Genomic DNA, 18888 nt, shown 5'->3' with positions numbered 1-18888 from the left:
CCTAATAATAATAAAAATGCATTATGTTACAGTGCTTGTTGTGTATCCCAAATAGCAGCTCCAAAAGGCAGGGAAATGGCTGGGCTGGTTTTACTGGAGTCAGAGGAATGGAAATGTGCAAGGAGGGTGGTAATTAGCTTCAGGTCACTCATCAAGATGAAGTTTGCTGAGCGGCGCCACCAGGCCACATCCAGGCTGGGCTGAGGGGCTCGAAGCTGCAAGCAGGATGGATCAGGGGAAATGCTGTTCCACAGCTGCTAACTGAAGGAGAGTCAGAGAATTCAGAGGATCTCAGAATCACTAAGGTTGGAAAAGCCCTCCAAGATCATCAAGTCCCACCTGTGACCAATCCCCACCTTGTCACCCAGCCCAGAGCACTGAGTGCCACGTCCAGGTGTTCCTTGGATGCCTCTAGGGATGGGGACTCCAAACCTTCCTGGGCATCCCCTGTCAATGCTCAACAACCCTTTCCATGAAGGAATTCCACCTGATGTCCAACCTGAACCCCTCTGGCACAGCTTGAGGCTGTGTCCTCTTGTCCTGTCCCTGTTCCCTGGGAGAAGAGCCCGACCCCCACCAGCCTGCACCTTCCTGTCAGGGAGTTGTAGAGGGTGAGAATTCCAACCCGTCTGCACCTGGGCAGAGGCATCTGCAGCAGCTCAGATCCCTCTGCCCATCCAATCTCATGCCAACAGGGAGATCAACCCCGAAAACTCAACCCCAGGAGATCCCACCAAAACTTTAATGTGGCTTTATGCTGAGCTTGCAGGGTATGATTGCCCAGCAATTGTGGTGTGATTACACCACAGCTCTGCTTCCCACACCTGCAATTTTCACTCTACTCCTACAACTTCAAGGCTCCATGGCCGCAAATTAATTAAAGTGTAAGTGCAAAATCAGTGGTGCCACTGAATGTTATAAATACCCTTCCATGGTGACCAGGAAGCCAAAGCCACAATTTTGGAGATGGAGGTAACATTAAGAGCTGAAATGTAGTGAAATTCCAGTTATAGGGACAAGTGGGAGGTGGTGAGGTTATCCAAAAGCTTTACCACGGTGTAATTACACTGTATTCATCAGGTAATTACAGCCCTGCTATTATATACTACAACTCTCCGTTCCATGCCTAATCCCATGAGGTAGATCCTGAGGGATAAAAGGCAGCAGCAACAGACACCTGACTGCTGCAAGAAGGAATGATGGACGTGGACTGACAGGGACAGCAAAAGGAGAGGGGGTAGGAATGGAAATGCTCCAGGTATCCAGAGCAATCACTCACACCCAGAGCAGCCCCAGGTGCATTCCCACTCTCTGGTGCTCCAGGGATTCGCACCACAGAATGAGGAAGAGCCAGACTTGGCTGCTTGGGATCTATTGAGGAGGTAAAAGCATCCATCAAAAGCCAATCTGCTTTAGGAAAGCAGAGAAAGAGGTTACTCCGGATTAATTTTTCACTTCCAAAGCTTTATGGGGAGTTCTGAAAGTGTCAGGTCGCTTCAATATTTTCTGAACGAGAAGCTCAGTGCTGGTTCCAAACTCCTCTGTTTGGATTGTCAGGTAATTTGTACCCAAACATTTCAATTAAAAATTTCTGTTGGCTCATCTGTTTGGGTTTTTCCTCTGGGGAGAGAGATGGAGGACTTGGAGGTTTTGCTTATTTCCAAATTTCTGTCATTTTGATGCTTCATAAGCTACTTCAGGGTTGAACAGGGAGGGGAAAACTTAAGAACCCATTGCAGGGAGAGCACCCAGCCCTGGTTGAGGGGTGGATTCATCTCTACAGCCCTTCCCCTGCCCTGTGGCACATCTGGGTATCCCGGGTCCCCAGGGCATTTTTTTCTGGCAGCAGGGCACTGGTGGAATCCCATCCCTGGAGGAATTAAAAAGCTGAGTAAAGCTGGTTAAGTGGTGGGTGTGGCAGCGCTGGGGAAAAGGGTGAACTCAGTGATCTTACAGGGCTTTTCCAACCTAAATAATTCCATTCCATTGTTTTAAATTCTATTCTGTTTTTTCTTCTGTTAAAATTCTATCTGATTCTATTTTCAATCTTTTTCTCTCCTCTCCTCTCCTCTCCTCTCCTCTCCTCTCCTCTCCTCTCCTCTCCTCTCCTCTCCTCTCCTCTCCCCTCTCCTCTCCTCTCTCCTCTCCCTCTCCTCTCCTCTCCTCTCTCCTCTCCTCTCCTCTCCTCTCCCTCTCCTCTCCTCTCCTCTCCTCTCCTCTCTCTCTCCTTCTTCTCTTCTTTCTTCTCTCTTTTTTTTTTTTTTTTTTTTTTTTTTTTTCCTTCCTTCTCTCTTCCTTCCTTCCTTTCCATTCCATTCCATCCCATTCCATCCCATCCCATCCCATCCCATCCCATCCCATTCCATTCTCTTCCATGATTTCCAGGGCTTTCCTCTGTCCAGACCAGCACAGGGTTCCTGTTCCACAAGGCTGGGTAAACAATCAATGGAATAAATCCCACCCTGCTCCATGGGGTCCCATTTGGAGCTCCAGTGCTCCATGACCTTATTTAACACTACTTCACTCCCAAGGCAGCCCAGCCCAGTCCTGATGTTCCTCACAGGTCTCCTACTGCTCCCTCCTTCCCCCTGATCCTGTTTTCCTGCTGCTATTTGCATTCATATTTCCACAGCAGATGGGCACAGGGAGGGATGTACAGAACTGTATCCATGGTGGAATTCAGCAGGGTCTGGAATAACCCCAACCCTTCCTGTTGCACAGCACGGAAAATGAAGACAATTCCCCTTTGGTGCTCCCAAAACATTTACACAGAGCAGACGTGGGCATGGAAATACAATCAGATGGGACACAAACTGTGTTTTTGCTGGGTTTTTTTTTTGCTGTTTGGGTTTGTTTTTTCCTTCTTTTTCTTTGTTTTAAGTCAAGCTGGACCAAATTCTTTATCATCTGCTCCTGCAGAAGCCGCGCAGGATTTGCGGACCCACAACGACAGAGAAGGAGCAAATCCCTGTGGGCTGCCAGAATGCATCCCAAGGGAGCAACTCACGGAGTTGCATCCACATGGACTGGCTCTAATCCCTCTGGGTGCAGTTTCATCCACTGAAATCCATCCTCTGCAAGGTGCCAGCACAGCTGCCATGGGAAATAAGGGCTGAGCCATTGCTGGAATGATCTTACAGGAATGATCCCCATCTCCATTAGGGGCTCAGCTAAGCCACAGAGCCTTAAAGTTGATTATACCTTTCGTTAGGAATGACTGAATGATGTTTTAAAGCTGGAAAATGAACCCACAGCTAAGAGGAAACACTTTCTTGGCGAGGCCGTAGAGTAGGTTCCCCACGGAATAGATGCAGCTGTGAGAGTCAAAATTAAATTGATATTAGAAAATTTCCTGAGGGGAAAAAAAGTCATCTGGTGCCTGCAGAAATGGTATCGTGCAGAGAGCTGACTAGGAAATGGAAAGCTGCTGAAACTCAAATATATATGTGTGTGTGTGTATATATATATGTCTATATATGTTTAAATAAAAAGGAAAATATCCTCTAACTTCCTCATCTCAGCAGAAATTTCCAAAAAAGTAAAATTTTCATGGAATAGATTATTTTCCCCCCCGTTTACCTAATGCAAGGACATTCCAGCTAACTCCCAGCTCCTGAAAGAGTAATCTGTATCCTGTAGATGGGACAGAATATGGCAAATTACTTTCCAGTGGGTTTTAGGGTTTAGGGTTTTAGGATTTGGTGCTTCCCACTGCTTCCTAGCAGATCTCCCTGGCCAGCAGGGACAACTCCCATCCCAGCCATCAGACAACTAAACCCTGAGCTCCATCAAGACAACCACCTAGATTTAGATTTGCCCAATGGAAAATCAATTTCTCTGGATAAAAGTTAAAAGCATCCCGGGAATTTTGCAATAAAGCCACTTTCTGTGCAGAAATGTACATTGATGGAAGACCAACGGGCTCTGACCAATCTGGTCTAGTTGAAGATGCCTCTGATGACTGCAGGAGATTGGATTAGGTGAGCTTTAAGGTCCTTTCCAACAAAAACCATTCTGGGATTCACAGCCAAAATTCCAAAGGTGGCTTTCTCCATCTCCATATCTGCTTGGGAATGGGCAAATGGAGCAAAGCAAAAAGATGCAGATACAAAAGCACAGATGGAGACAGGAAAATCCCTCTTGCATCAGCCTCCCTTGTCTCCCTCCACGCAGACAGAGGCACCAGGAGCCTGCACATTTCCATTTGCACCCACAGGGAGAGCAGGGACAGCTCCAGCCACATCCACAGCGAGAACCTTTGGACCAAATTAACAAAAAGCCGCTGATGGCGATAGTTCCTCTGCGGCTCCCGTCGCTTACTCACAGCTCACTCTAACAGCCCCCAGAAAGGGACACACATTCCTTCAGCATTTATCCAAGGAAAGGTGGAGGCTCCATGGGGAGCACAGCCTGGGGGCAGCTGGAAGGATCCTGCCAGTGTCCCCGCCCTGCAGCGTCGCTCCCAGACACGGCGCTTGATCCAGCCCAGGGACACATCCACAGCCCTGGCTCTGCCTCAAACGCCATCTCTGCCTTACTTCCTTAAATAAAAGCTTCCAGCACGGCTGGCTCCCTCCAGGAATGATTCAGAGCCCCCTGCAACACAGGGCCACCCTTCCATCACCACAATCCAGCACAGTGCAGCACTGGGCTCCTTCAAAATTCCCATTGGGAGCACCTCCAAACCTCCACTGCTCCAAATTAGACCCCTGCAAACCTTCACTTTGACCTCTAAAATAAAAGCAGTCATAATTAAGATGAGCTGGGTTTATTAGCTGGCAGATTCCAGACGTATTTCCATATTTTTTTGTGCAACCCCAGCATCTCAAAGCTGCTGCTCACCCAACGCCTGGATTCCTCTGCAATTGCACGGTGCCCATAACATTAAAGAAAACATCAACTCTGATGAGACCACTGAGACCTGCAATAAAAACAGGAGGGCTGGTCGTACTGCACACATCTGCGGCCAGCATCCTCCTCCACACCTGACTCCTGCTCTCCAGGCTGGAATCCAAAGGGGTCACAACACCCTCAGGGAGCCCCACACCACCCACCTGCCTGTGACTGAACAGAACCATTGCCAAATCAGAACTCAGAGGATGGAAACTCCAAACATGTGCTCACAGAGGCAGCTTGTGAGAATCTGCAAGGTAGCAGGGATGGAATGAGGTCAGAAAGGGAAAAATCAGTGGCAAAGAGGAGCCAGGACCTCGAGTCCAGGCTCTGAAAGGGAAGATAATAAAAAGGCGTCATCCCTTTGCAGGCAGTGAATTGTTGCTTAAGCCCGAGGATCACAGACAGCCCTCTCAGCTGAGTGGAGCAGTCAAGTGAAGACATTTCCCAGCCATTAAGTCAAGCGATAAAGCACCCGCAGTAAAGTCAGGGAAGTGGAATTTATCATGGCACCGTACAGATTGTAGGGCCAGGAGAGAGCTGGCTCAGGTCAACAGGTTGACCTCTTGTGTTGTCTAAAGATCCTTGCCTTCACCACCTCCATTAACATCCCCTCTCTGCGCTGTGGCCGGCGCCAGCGCTCCCTCCCTGGGGACTCTCCCCCTTCCCTCTTGCCTGGGGGGCACTTTCTGAATAGCTAAGCAGAAAAAATTTCTCTTCCTTAGCTCTGGGCCATTAGTCTTTGTCCTACCACCTTTGGAGGCCAGGAATAATTCCTTTTCTTCATTTCCAACATTGCCCAAAAGGTTTTTAGAGATTGTGATCCAATCCCACCTCCTCAGGAGGTTTCTCCTCCTTTGCTAGACTGTATTTTAGGGCTGGAATGGGTCAGCCCAGCCTTGTGATGTGCCTGCTCTGAGAAGTCATCTCCACCTTCCAGGGAAGGAGTTTCATCCTGCCAATGACATTTTTCTCTTGCTCAGATCTGCACAGGGACCATCCTGCTCCTCTCAGCCAGCGATGCATCTTTAAAGTCTCTGTTGCCCACAGAAGCTGCGGCTGCCTCATCCCTGGAATTGCTCAAGGCCAGGTTGGATGAGGCTTGGAGCAACCTGGCCCAATGGAAGGTGTCCCTACCCATCTCAGGGCCGGGAATGAGATGAGCTTTAAGGTCCCTTCCTACCCAAACCATTCTGTGATTCCTTGATTCTACAAAATCCTCTTTGGTTATGGTGTTCAATAAGGAAATAAATAAATTTTGAACAATGACATGCAGCCAGTATGAGCAATTTGGGGCAGTCAAGGATGGCAAAAGTTCCTCCAAATCCCTGTGATCTGAGATCTCAGCCATTCAACTCACATCAGGAAGGTTTTCGTTTGGGATCCATGACCTTGTTTAGACCAAAACCATCCAAGCCCAGCAACCTGCAGCACAGAGGATGTCTTCTTGCTGTTGGTTGGCTGAAGTTATTCTCATTTATGCCTTTTTCTATTTCCTAGCAGAGACAGCAGAATAACCATCGGGAAGACAATTCCCAGGATGATTTCTGCCTTGTATCAGAGGAGCCAAAACGCGCAGATGAAAACTCTGCAAATGTTTTGCAAGGCAGTAGTAGCCCTTTTGAAGATGGCTGATTTCCCAGCACAAACATTTCATCCAGCCCTGAGAGTTCTTTGCAAAACAGTTTGAGCCCCACAAAAAAACAACCAACAAGAAAACCCAAAAAACTGTCAAAACATTGTGAAGGAGGCTGAATTTTTCTGTTCATTTCAAAAGGAACCATCAGCATCCAGGACCAACAGACTGGTGGGTGCATAACAGTGCATGGAATTCAGGTATTTGCCTTTTCTGCCTTCTCCATGCAAGAGCCAAGTGGTTGCAGTGCTCCTTGTACAGCACAGGGTCACCTCATCAAAACTCCAAAATTAAACAACCAACCTCTCTGTACCCAAAAAGCGCAACCCAAAAAAATGCTGAACCCCGAATACCATAGAAATCCAGGATGGTTTGGGATGGGAGGGGCTTTAAAGCTCATCCACTTCCAAACATCTGCCCTGGGCAGGGACACCTTCCACTATCCCAGGGTGCCCCAAGCCCTGTCCAGCCTGGCCTTGGACATTCCCAGGGATGAGGCAGCCACAGCTGCTCTGGGCACCCTGTGCCAGGGCCTGCCCACTCTCACAGGGGAGAATTCTTCCCATTATCCCATCTATCCCTGCCCTCTGGCAGTGTCAAACCATTGTCCTGTCCCTCCATCCCTTATCCCCAGTTCCTCTCCAGCTCTCCTGGAGCCCCTTCAGGCCCTGCCAGGGGCTCTGAGCTCTCCCTGGAGCTTTCTCTTCTCCAGGCGAGCACCCCCAGCTCTCCCAGCCTCCAGAGCAGAGGGGCTCCAGCCCATGGATCATCTCCATGATCTCCTCTGGACTCTGCCCAGCATGTCCACATCCTCCTGCTGTTGGGTGCCAAAAAAAATCCCCAAAAAAACTCCAAAAATACTCCCCCCCAAAAAAAAGGAAAAAAAGATTTGATGCTATGCTGCTTTTTCCTCCCTACCTTGACTACTTCCCACCTTTTCCCCTTCCCTTCTGCAGCCTGTCCTGCTCACAGCCCCTCCCGGCCCCTCGGCCCTGCCCATCCATGCGGATGGAGCAGCACAGGGGATGGAGGCTGTGCCGGCAGCTCAGGGAGGCTGTGCTGGCATCTCGGGGGATGGAGGCTGTGCTGGCAGCTCATGGGAGGGAGGCTGTGCTGTGTCTCACCCCGTTTCCTCCTCTCCACCTGGCTGCTCATCCAGCCCCTGCCAGGAGCAGCGAGGCGAAGGCAGCGCCGGATGGATGGGCAGTGACCAGCAGCACAGCACAGACGCTCCCAACAAGCTCCTGGGGTGCTGCCAGCCCCAGACCCGTGTGCTCCCAGCTATTCCTGGCACCCCATCCCCTCACCTGGCGTGCTCGAGCACCAGGGTAGTGCTGGGGCATCATCATTCTCGAGGAGCGACAAAATCAAACCACCAGACCATGCTCAGCAGGAGGAAAATGGATGTTACCACACACCCTGGCTCACTTGCCAAAAAACCAGGCTAAAACCAGGCTGATGTGGCCCCAAGCCTGCAGTTCCTCCTAGGACTAGCTCTAGACATGACCTGTCCCTGTGCTGGCATGGGTTTAACATCCAAAACAGGCTGCAGGCACCTAAGGAAGCACATGAACCCCTCCTGCATCCAAACCTCAAGAGACACCCATCCCAAGGTGCTGCCCATCCCAAGGTGCTGCCCATCCCTCGTTCCTCTGTGCTCCAGCTCTGGTTATAGCAGCCAGCTGGGAGGGAGGGATGCAGGGAGCTGCTGCTTCCCAGCCAAGCCAGAACTCAGCTCTGGTGCTTATGAGCATCCCCTCCCCGTGGGAGGATCCGTACCCTGGGTGCTGCAGGCTGGGGGATGATGGGATGCAGCAGCTAATTTGCACTAATGGTCCCAGAAAGGCAGGGAGAGCTCTCCAGAGGAGAACACACTTGAGTAATAACCTAAATAGCTCCGCGTTTCCAAGCAAAAAGTCCTTGAGGAGGGAAGAGAGGCCCTACAGTTGAATATCTCTCCCCACCTGCACCGAAACTTGGCTGGGGATGTTGGAAAAGAGCTGCCCAGGCAGGGAAAGACATCAGATCTGCAATGTGAGCAGCAGCTCTTGGAGCCATGGCTGGATGTCCAGCGCTGCTTTCCGTGCCTGCTTGGACAGACTGAGGCAGTCCTGGGAAGATCCCAGCCCAGAGCACATTTGGCTCCATTGCCAGCCCAAGGCAAAAAAAGTCAGCCCATCTGTGCTGAGACAGGTTGATATAGAGGGTGAAATGCCTAAGTAAAATTCCACAACAGGGCATTAAAAAGATGTAATAAAATATACACGAGTTATTAAATATTGTCATCAAGATGAATCATAAATCAGAGATTTTATGGTTTCTGATTATAAATTCCATTTATTCTGTAAGCGTTTAAAGAAAGAAAAATGGAGATTCAGTAAAGATTTAAGCCCAGCCATGATGCTGCTGATATTTCACTGTTGCTTGTGGATGACACAGCTGGGGGAGCCCAATGTTGGGTGCACAGAATTGTCTGGAAGGATCCTCTCGTGCCATGAAAAATTCCAATATCCTTATGGACACCACTACAGAGTTCCTGTACTGCAAACTCTCCTCCCCACCTCCCTCCTCACCCTGTTTATGGGTTGTAAGATGCAGCTGACTTTTACAAAGAGAGAAATCATCATTTCAGGGAAGGGAAGGCTCAAACCAATGTGTGTATGTGGGAAATACCTTTTCCCCTCTTCAAATGCCAAGAGAAATATCAAAGAAATTGCTTTCTTGGAAAGACTCAAGGGTTCAAATAAATTGTCGAGTGCTGGGTGCCAGCACTTCCCTCCTCCTGCTGCTGCAGGACCGTGAGGCTTCCCCTGTAGAGATGCCACCACAAAGAAATGACAGGAGATATAAGCCTTACAGAGATTTCCACAGAAGACAAGCAAGGGACAGCCTGTGCCATCTCATTCTGAGGAGGATCTCAGCCCAAGCCAGCCTGAAGCTACCAAAACCCTGCTCTGGTGTCGGAACTCAGTGCATCCCTCTGGGTGTCCAGAGTTGCCGAGGACCCCACTGGGGGGCTTGGAGACCCTGGCACACAGCCCAGAGCACCTGGGGATTTGATTTTGACCCTTGGAGCAAGTTGCCAACTTTGTATGAGGACCTGAAAGTCACACAGGTTTGAATAGTGTAATAACAAAATGATCACAGGGTGAAAATGTAGATTTTAGGATTTTTGGTATGGGGGTTATGGGGACAAGATGGAGGAACTTGGGCGTGTCCAGCCTTTCTCCTTCTTCTTCTTGTTCTCCATTTTCTGCAGTGGTGTTGGCACTTTGGGATTGGTTTAGAATAGAAGCTCACTGTCTAACATAGGTGATAGGTATTGGGAATTAAGTCTAAATATGTTGTATGTAATTTGCAGTATAAAAGGACAACACCGCCTCGGGGGCGGTCAGAGTGCCTCGGCTGGGCAGAAAGAAAATTTTATAGATAAGAATTAATAAACAACCTCAAGACCGAAAAGTGAAGAGTCCAGACTCGTTCTTCAGTTGCACGGGCCAAAGCAGAGACATCCTGCACATCTCGGGGCAGCGATTAACAACAGCAACCCGATTCTCTGGTATTCTACAAAATCCTGAAAACCTTGGTATTCTACAGGCACAACCCAGGCGTGTCAACAGCCCTGGCGCCCTCTCAGCAATGACTATTTCCTTCATTTAATGCCCATTCCCGTTTGTCAGCATCACAAAACAGTGCTAGATTGTTCCTTGTCCAACCCTAAAACAGGTTGACTCAGTCCCCAACCTGCATTTTTCAGTTCAGAGAAAACACACACCTGATGTACAGCTTTGCACGGGCTGTTTCCGTTCACTTTAATCCATTCACCATCCTATTACAGTTCATTTCCAGGGGAACCAGAGCCCACGGACACAGATCCATAACCCCAACCATTAAATCCCATCTCTCAGATAGGCTGGGTGGAAGCTGGACCACAGGGCAGATCCTGTTTAATTAGAGCTCATAAAACCAGCTCAGTGCTGCACCGGGGAGTGGGGCTGATTTGCAGCTGCCTTTAAAACGGAGCAGGGTTACTGCTTCAGCAGTTTTCCCAGCCAGTTTTATGGATGCAACAATAAAGCCTTAAAAAAAAAAAAAAAAAAAAGTTTGCGTGCCAGGAGTTTTAGTGCTGAAGCATCTGATAACATCACGGCAGCTTGTCATGGGATGGAGGGAAGGAGAGCACTGGGATGGGAGTGGAGATGTGGATGAGCTGCAGGAGGGAGGCAAACCCAGCCTTGCTAAGCCACAACAGCTCCTCAGCGGGGAGATAAGGCACGTTTAAAATGAGCTGTGCCGTATTTCCAAACAGCCTGTGTGACGGTTTATGTCTGGCCAGATGAAGCAGTGACGGGCTGCCAGGATGGGGTTTATGAGGTGCAACAAGGAGGGGATGCCAGGAGCCTTGGCTGGGGGAGATACTGGGATGTACAGAATCCTAGAATGGCTTGGGATGGGAAGCTCATCCCATTCCACCCCCTGCCATGGGCAGGGACACCTTCTATTATCCCAGGTTGCTCCAAACCCTGTCCAAACTGGCCTTGGACACTTCCAGGGATAAGGCAGCCACAGCTTCTCAGGGAACCCAGTGCCAGGACCTCCCCACCCACACAGGGAAGAATTTCTTCCCAGTATTCCATCTAAAGCTACTCTTGTTCACCAAAACAAATTAAATAAGGCTTCTTATTTTCTTTTTTTTTTTTTTTTTTTTTTTTTTTTTTTTTTGAGTAGAAATTCTATCCTGCCCCCACTGCCAACTCCTTCTGAGCTTCTCAGGCTGCACCTGAATTGCTGTGCTGGGGTTTTACAGCCTGGTGCATATCTCTGGACAAGCTGTCCCAGCTGTTTGCGCATGGAATTCACCAGACAAGGAGCAGGGATGAGCTTGCTCCTGCTGCTGAGCCTCCAGCACGCAGCCTGGCCCTGCACAAGGTGAGCTGGTTGTCTGTGTGAGCCCCCATGACAGCCCCAGGCACAGGCATGACAATCCAGGTGGGCATTTGGAATGATGAACTGGCAGATCAGAGGTAAAAAAAAAAGGGTAAAAAGCAGCACACGAGGCTTCTGGGATAGGAAAATAAGAGAATGAAAGCCTCCCTGAATGCCAGCCAGGGCAAATCAGCGCTTCCCTTCCTGCCTCGCCGGCTGCAGCTTTGGGTAAAATGTGATGAAGCAGCTTTATGCATGAAAGAGGCCAGTTTAAAAGAAAAAAACCAGGGCAAGTGTAAGGAAAAAGAAGAACAGAGCGAGACTGATGGGGTCAGGGCACTGTTAAGGATGTCAATACCCATCACTCACCAGTAACCTTTCTGTAACTCCTGACCCCGCAGTGGCTGTCGCGAAACCGCAGCAAAATTAAAACAGAAATGAAGCAGCATCAGGTCCCGGCGAGAGGAGGCAGCGCCTGACAGGCAAGGTAAGGGCTTGGCGTGGAGACAAGGAGGGGGCACGGCGCCGGCCACGGCGGCCCCGGCGCTCCCGGGAAAAGTGCGAGGGATGCAGGATGCGGCGGGATGCAGGATGCGGCGGCGAGGGGAACGGGTCGGACACGCACTGCCGGCACAGCGGGACACGGAGCCAGGGGATGAGGCTCGGTGACAGCAGGTGAGGATCGACCCGGGGAGAGAGGAAGGACGAGGCTGATGTACCCCAAGAGATGAGATTGGAGGGGGGACAGCGGATCGCTACAGTCGGTGGGGTTATGTCACAGACATCTTTTATGAAAAATCCTTTCCTTAGGATTTTTCCTCCTGAGAAGCTGAGAGGCCTCAGGAACAAAATGTAAACAATGGTTATCTGCTGCTGTGGAATGCAACAGGTGGATCTTTGATTGGTCTCATGTGGTTTTTTCTAATTAATGGCCAATCACACTCAGCTGGCTTGGACTCTCTGTCCAAGCCACAAGCCTTTGTTATTCATTATTTCTTTTTCTACTCTTAGCTAACCTTCTGATGAAATCCTTTCTTCTATTCTTTCAATGTAGTTCTAATATAATATATATCATAAAATAATAAATCAAGCCTTCTGAAACACAGAGTCAGATCCTCATCTCTTCCCTCATCCTCGGACCCCTGTGAACACTGTCGCAGGGTTACAACACCACCACTCTGTGTTTTGAGGGATTTCTGCTAAGAAAAGGCGATTTCCTCAGGTTGCAGGTGGGTTTTCACGCAGTCCTGCATCCCATCCATCCATAAAAGTAGTGAAATAAGCAGCAAACCTCCCTCTGAGAGGGCTGGAACTGCAGCAGCACGACACTCCCCTCTCCTCCTGCCCCCGGCTCTCTGTGCGAATTTAAAGCATGTTCCAGAGATGGGCTGACCTTTCCAGAACACATGAAAAGGCAAAAGGAGAGGTGGAAATGCACAGAAGGGAAAATGTACCTTGTGATGGAAAACAGACCATGTACATCCCACCTAGGAAAATGGGAAGAAATGGGGGAGGAAGGGGATCTGGCCTGGGATCAGTCCCAGATAAAGCCAGGCCTTCTCAATGCTGTCCCACCCCCAAAGGGTAGGTCCTAAGGCAGGCCCTGAGCAGATTTAGCCCAAAAGCACATGGGACCATGGTTGCCCTTGCTGGGAAGTATCCCTGAGGCTCACCCACAGTGATCTCCCAGCTATTTAACCCCAGTTTTTGAGGGAGATAAGTTCCCCAGATCAGCTTTGGGAGCAGGCAGTGGCCAGCAGACCGCGGCTAAGTCTCTCCAGCACTGTTTCACCCATCTCATGCAGCTTGCAGAGCATCCTTCTCCCTCCCCATCTCACAGATACCTGCCTTTCTCTTTTGCCGGCCTCTCCCTCAGCCTGCTGTTGTGAGAAAAGGAGGGCAAGGAGCTCATCCCCCGGTGCCAGCGGTTCTGCAGCGCACCAGGCACAGCCCTGGCCAGGAACAAGCACACAGGGGGAAGGCAATCAGGAGAACCACGGGAGATGCTGTCTCACACCAGCAGCACTGACCCTGCTGGGAGCCCCTGGATGCGTGTGGATGGCAAGGACACAGATTCCTGGGGTCCTGCCTTCCCTGTCACGGCTCTCTCAGCTTTAAGCTGGGCCAAGGTGAGGGTTCCTGTGCTTGTGGCACAAACCCTCCCTCCGCCTCCCAGCCCGGAACAGCGTGCAGGATCAGCTCAGGCTCCTCTCTGCAAGACGTCCAGAAGCTGAGACAGAGCTGATCCATCTTCCCCGCTGAAAGAGTGTAAACAACTCAGCTGCAGGCTTGGAGTGCAAGAGAGGACACGCAGTTGGAAATTTTAAGGGCCAATTTACTAGGTAATTTACTAAACACGCTAATAATTGACATTGCAAGCACCATCCCGCTGTCCCCAGCTCCTGCTTAATATCCGTAGCAAGAGGGAGAAAACAGCTTTCCCTGTCCTCGTGGCTCTGCAAAGCCTCCTCTGCCAGCCACATCCTGGATGCCATCTGGGCAGCTCCGCTCTGCTCAATCCCAACCAACACAACAGCAACCCTGGCAAAAGCCAGGCTCCTGATTAGTATGCATATTTCTGAGCTCTGATTCCACCTGAGGATCTGTGCAAGGGAAAGGTGTGTTGTAATTACCACCTCTTCCCTAGCTGTAATTAAAGACAAACTGAAGGGAGTTATGCCCAGGCTATCGGTTTCCCTGAAGCTTTTCCCCGTGCCAAAAAAACAGCTCTGCAAGAAAATTCCCAGCAGCTTCTTGGAGAGAGGCAGAGGCTCAGCCTGGAGCTGCAGCCTGGTTTAGATGATGGTGCTTAGACTGGGCTTTTCAGCCAGACACAAAGAGAGGGCTGCAATCCAGGTATCCCACATCCTTCAGCCACCTGCTGCAGGAGGGGGTGAACTGCCCTCTCTGTGAGGAACACAGGTCATGGAAGGGTTTGTGATGGAAGGGACCTTGAACACCATCTCTTCCACCCCTGCCATGGGCAGGGACACCTTCCCCTATCCCAGGCTGCTCCAAGCCCCATCCAACCTGGCCTTGAACATTTCCAGGGATCCAGGGGCAGCTGCAGCTTCTCTGTGCCAGGGTCTCTCCACCCTCACAGATAAGAATTTCTTTCCAATATCCCATCTAATCCTGCCCTCTAGCAATGGGAATACATTTTTTCTTATCCTGTCACTCCAGGCCCTTTCCATAGTCCCTCTCCAGCTCTCTTGAATCCTCCTTAGGTGCTGGAAGGTGTCCCCTGGCTGGCAGACGACCAAGATGAACCAGACCCCTATGACTCAGGTGACTAAGCCTGGGTGTGGTGAAGCCCAGCACACCCAGTGGTGGCATCTCTGCACCAGTGGGAGTTACACGTTCAGTCCTGTTCAACAAACCATCCCAGGACATCAAATCCCTGCACAAATGGGAGGGATTTGGGCTGTTTGTTTGGCCAGAAATGCTGTTTTGTTGAAATGTAAAACTTCCCATGGGAATGCGATGACTTTGACAAAGTCACGTTTGTGCTTTTATTGCCTTGATTTGCTTCATTTTAATTCCAAGCACCTCTGCTGGTTCTTAATGGTTTATACTCCTACCTAGCAAATCTTTTGGAGAGATGCTCTGCTTCCCCCACTTCTCCCCATTGAGAAACTCCACTTGCAGGGCAGGAAATGAAATTCTAAATTCAAAATGCAGCTCATATTCAACAAAACCTCTGCATAATTGAGAGGGATTCCAAATCAACCCAATCCTGGGCACTGTGGGGAGCACCCACAGCTGGGTGCCCAAAGGACCAGTGAACATCTTTGAATTTATTTCTGTCCTGCACCTGGCTGGATCTGCATGTTAGAAATGAGGATGAAAATCTGATGAGCAGTAAATAAATCTGTGCCCTCAAAGGCACAGGGGTTTCAAGAGCCCTCTCACCACTCTCTCAAGAAAAAAAACAAACCAAAAAACCCTCTCAGGGTCCACAAAGGCCTTTCACATTGAGCATCTTCATCCTGAAAAGCCCTTCAAAGTTGTCACTCAGCAAGCCAGGTCACAGTTTGCAATTAATCATTCACTTGATTAATTTTGCCTCCTTTAGCCTGTGAGTCCCTGCAAGCACAAAACCCTGCTGGGGTAAGGAAGCCGTGGGTGGGCTGTGAGTGCACTGAGACAGAGCCAGCGTGGATGTGCCTGGGCAGCACAGAGCCAAGCCACCCTTCAGGAGGGGCCAGGCATGGACACAAGGTCAAAGCTCTTGCCCAAATGCCCGGGCAAGCAAATTCCTTAAAAAAATTCCTCTGGTGGGTGTAATGACCTCACTGAGATATCACATCACACATCTCTCCTCCTCTTCACCTTACACTCAGCCTTACTCTGCTCTCTCCAATGGACCAGCAAAATATTCCTTTCAAATTGCTGTGAGGTTTTTTCTTTTGTGTTGGTTTTCTTTCCATTAGGAGACATGTTCATTAGGAAAATATCAGAAACCTCTGGGGCAGCTTGTGCTTCTAACTCATTTTCCAAATGTATAATGAGCCAGGAGTAAATTTTTTAGGGTGAATTTAATTGACCTTTGCAGTGGCATTAGGCAGATTGGCTTAAAGTCTATCAGAGCATTATGAAACCTGGTGAGATTTTAGGGAAGGGTATTGGAGAAACCGATGGAGTTGGACTGCTCCCCTCCCTTCCTCCCCAAGCTTTCCTCACAGAGGAAAAGAAGGATGGCTCAAGAATAGAGAGGGCTGAACAGAAGGGGAGAGAGATGAACAGACGGGGAGAGAATTAAAAGGGAGAAGCGAGGGAAAGAGTGGGAGGCAGAGAGAGGGGAGCAGCTCCAACTGGCCCTGGGCTGCTGCAGGTTTGGCTGCTCAGGGACAGCCACGGACCGACCAGCTGGGCCATTTGTTGGTGACACAGTGCCAGTTGAGGATCAGGCCCTCGGGCCATGGAAGGGAGCCCAGCTTTGCAGGGATGGCTCTGGAGCCGATGGTCCCTCAGGGAAATGCGCTGACAGATGCTGGGCTCTCCAGGAGCTGCTCCAGGTGCCACGGCCAGGGACCTGCACCTGCTCAGGGACACCCCTGGGGGCACGGTAAGCTGTCCCTGAGGAGGCTGGGGGAGGCTGGTCAGCTCCACATCCCGGCTCATGCCCAGGAGGAGATGTCAGACCTCCAGCAGTGCTAATGGGGGCTCTCCAGGGGCTGCTGAGAAGCAACAAAAGGTGAAAACTGCAGGATTTCACTCTGGTGCAGAGAAACAGCACAGCAAGAAGGCATCAACCTATAAGGCCGTGTACTGCACACACCTGTGACTCCAGTCTTGGGCTCTCAGGGCACATTTAGGACGCAAATGCACTGTGGTGTCACCCCATAAGGCAGAAAACCCCATGTACACAAATATATAGAAAATTAGAGTCAGAGAATCCCAGAATGGTTTGGGTTGGAAAGGACCTTAAAGCTCATCTCATTCCACCTCCAACTAGACCAGGTTGCTCCAGCCTGGCCTGGAACACTGCCAGGGTGAGGAGTCAACAACTTCTCTAGGCATATATACAAATATATACACATATATATCTATACATGTAAATATACATATATATAGATACATACATACACATATATGTATTTATGTATGTATATATATACATATATAGGTGTGTATGTATATAGACATATATATGTATGTATGTATATAGACATATATGTGTGTGTGCATATATATTTATATATTTATATATTTATATATTTATATATAGATATATTTATATATTTATATATTTATATATTTATATATTTATACACACACACACACACACACACACATAAATATAAGAAGAGTTAAAAACCAGCCAGCCCTTACACCAGTAACAAGTTTCCATCCCCAGACTGCAATTCCTGCCTCCTTCTAGCAGCTGCGGAGGGCAGGTTCCCGTTCAGGGTCAGCACCACCTGCAGCAGCTCAGGGAGCAGCACCTCTGCCCTGGGCGCTCCCACACCTCTTGGAATGACAGGAATACGATTGCAGCAATCAAAGGCCTCGGGGCAAAGCTGGGTGCCAGGAAGCTGGCACGGCGCTGCTGATCCCACCCTTCCCTGCTTCACAATGCCGCACACCAAGCCCAGGGTGTGTTTACAGGGAAATTGAAACCTCCTCCCGGTGGGACCCCGGGCTTGCAGGAGCGGGGTCGGACCCCACGGGAAGGCCTCTGGCTCCCAGCACCGTCCTGATTTGCAGTCCCACCCCAATCATCCGAGCCCTGCCCGGTCCTCGGCACAGGGATGCCCCGGGGAGATCACCCAGGAGCACTCACCTCCAACCTGTCAGCACTAAAGAACTGCTTTTCCTTCGCTGTTTTTGCACCAGCCTATAAAGGAGGGCCGGCAAATCAGCCTGGGAAAATCTCGAGGCTGTGTTTTGAAACATCACTTGTTTTGCGTTTTTTCTCCCCCATCCAGCCCCGATAATCTCAGGCACTCCCTGTCCGTGCAGGGGTGGGGTATGAAATGCCAGGCTCATTCCAGCCCACACCATTCCCACCTGGCGTGGAGCAATCCTCCCTAAGTCATCCCCAGCTCTGATAAGGAAATGGGGTGCACTCCCTAGGGATGGGTGAGCAACGCGACACTGAGAGCCCGGGGCTGAACCCGGCTGCCCCCGGGCTCGGGCTGGTGCCCTGATGTTGAAACCATCCTCCCTGCTCCTCCTCCCTACAGCCAAAACAGCTCCGCCGGGATGCTCCGCTCTGTGCCAGAGAGGCAGCACTCACTTGTTATCCTCCTACTGCGACATAGATGAGATTCCAGCATCCCAATTTCCAGTTACAAACCCTCCACCGTGCACTGACCGGTGCTAAACGCGCCCGTGGTGCCGGCGGGGCTTTGCTCCCGCAAAGGTTGGGGTGTGGGAAGCCTCAGGATGCCCTCCCTGCACCAAACCGGCCACAAAAGGGTTACCGACCTGCTCTCCTTTCCAAACTTTGCTGCTTCATCCCCCGAGAGGCTGCAGCGAGGGAGAAGAGGGTTTCAAAAGCGAGCCGGAAAATGAGAGAGAAAAGGGGAAGGTTTCAGCTGGATGCGGTGAAATGGAAGGCTTTGTGTTTTCGGAAATTAAGGGTGCAAGGGGTCTCTTTGTGCTAAATGCTCCGGATGGGATGAAAGTAAATAGAGCTCAGCTGGGCAGGGGAGTTCGGGCGACATGGAGAAGAATTTTTAGCCCTGTTAGATATTAATTTCCCATACATCATCCCCCTGTCCTCTGCCCGTTTGAAGTGCTCGAGGTTTCAGGCTTCAAAGCGCACCATGCCGGCCACTCGCACAAAGCTCAGGATCCGTGGGGAGCCGCATCAGCAGGTTCCAGCCCCGTGTCCCAGCAGGACCCCTGCCTGCACTGCCACCCCCCACGGGCCAGCCCCGGGATGTGGCAGCCCCTGCCACCGCGCGGTGACATCCTCGGGTCCG

The 18888-nt window shown here is 50.3% G+C and overlaps 1 protein-coding gene across 2 annotated transcripts in view; it reads right to left on the bottom strand.

Moving 5' to 3' along the window:
- Positions 1-18888, bottom strand: part of LOC115913142 (protein CEPU-1) — a 388205-nt gene that overhangs the window by 159396 nt on the left and 209921 nt on the right. Inside the window, exon 1 of one of the 2 annotated variants that reach the window (XM_030965045.1) lies at positions 18389-18454. The exons of the other annotated variant lie outside the window; for it this stretch is intronic. Coding sequence (XP_030820905.1) covers positions 18389-18419 — 31 coding nt within the window. The 5' untranslated portion in view covers positions 18420-18454. Of the gene's footprint in view, positions 1-18388; positions 18455-18888 lie in introns of those variants that run through there. 2 annotated transcript variants of the gene reach the window in all.

The sequence above is a fragment of the Camarhynchus parvulus genome, chromosome 24, assembly GCF_901933205.1.
Source record: "Camarhynchus parvulus chromosome 24, STF_HiC, whole genome shotgun sequence".
NCBI classification, from domain to species: Eukaryota; Metazoa; Chordata; class Aves; order Passeriformes; family Thraupidae; genus Camarhynchus; species Camarhynchus parvulus.
This window is presented reverse-complemented; position numbering and strand designations above follow the sequence as displayed.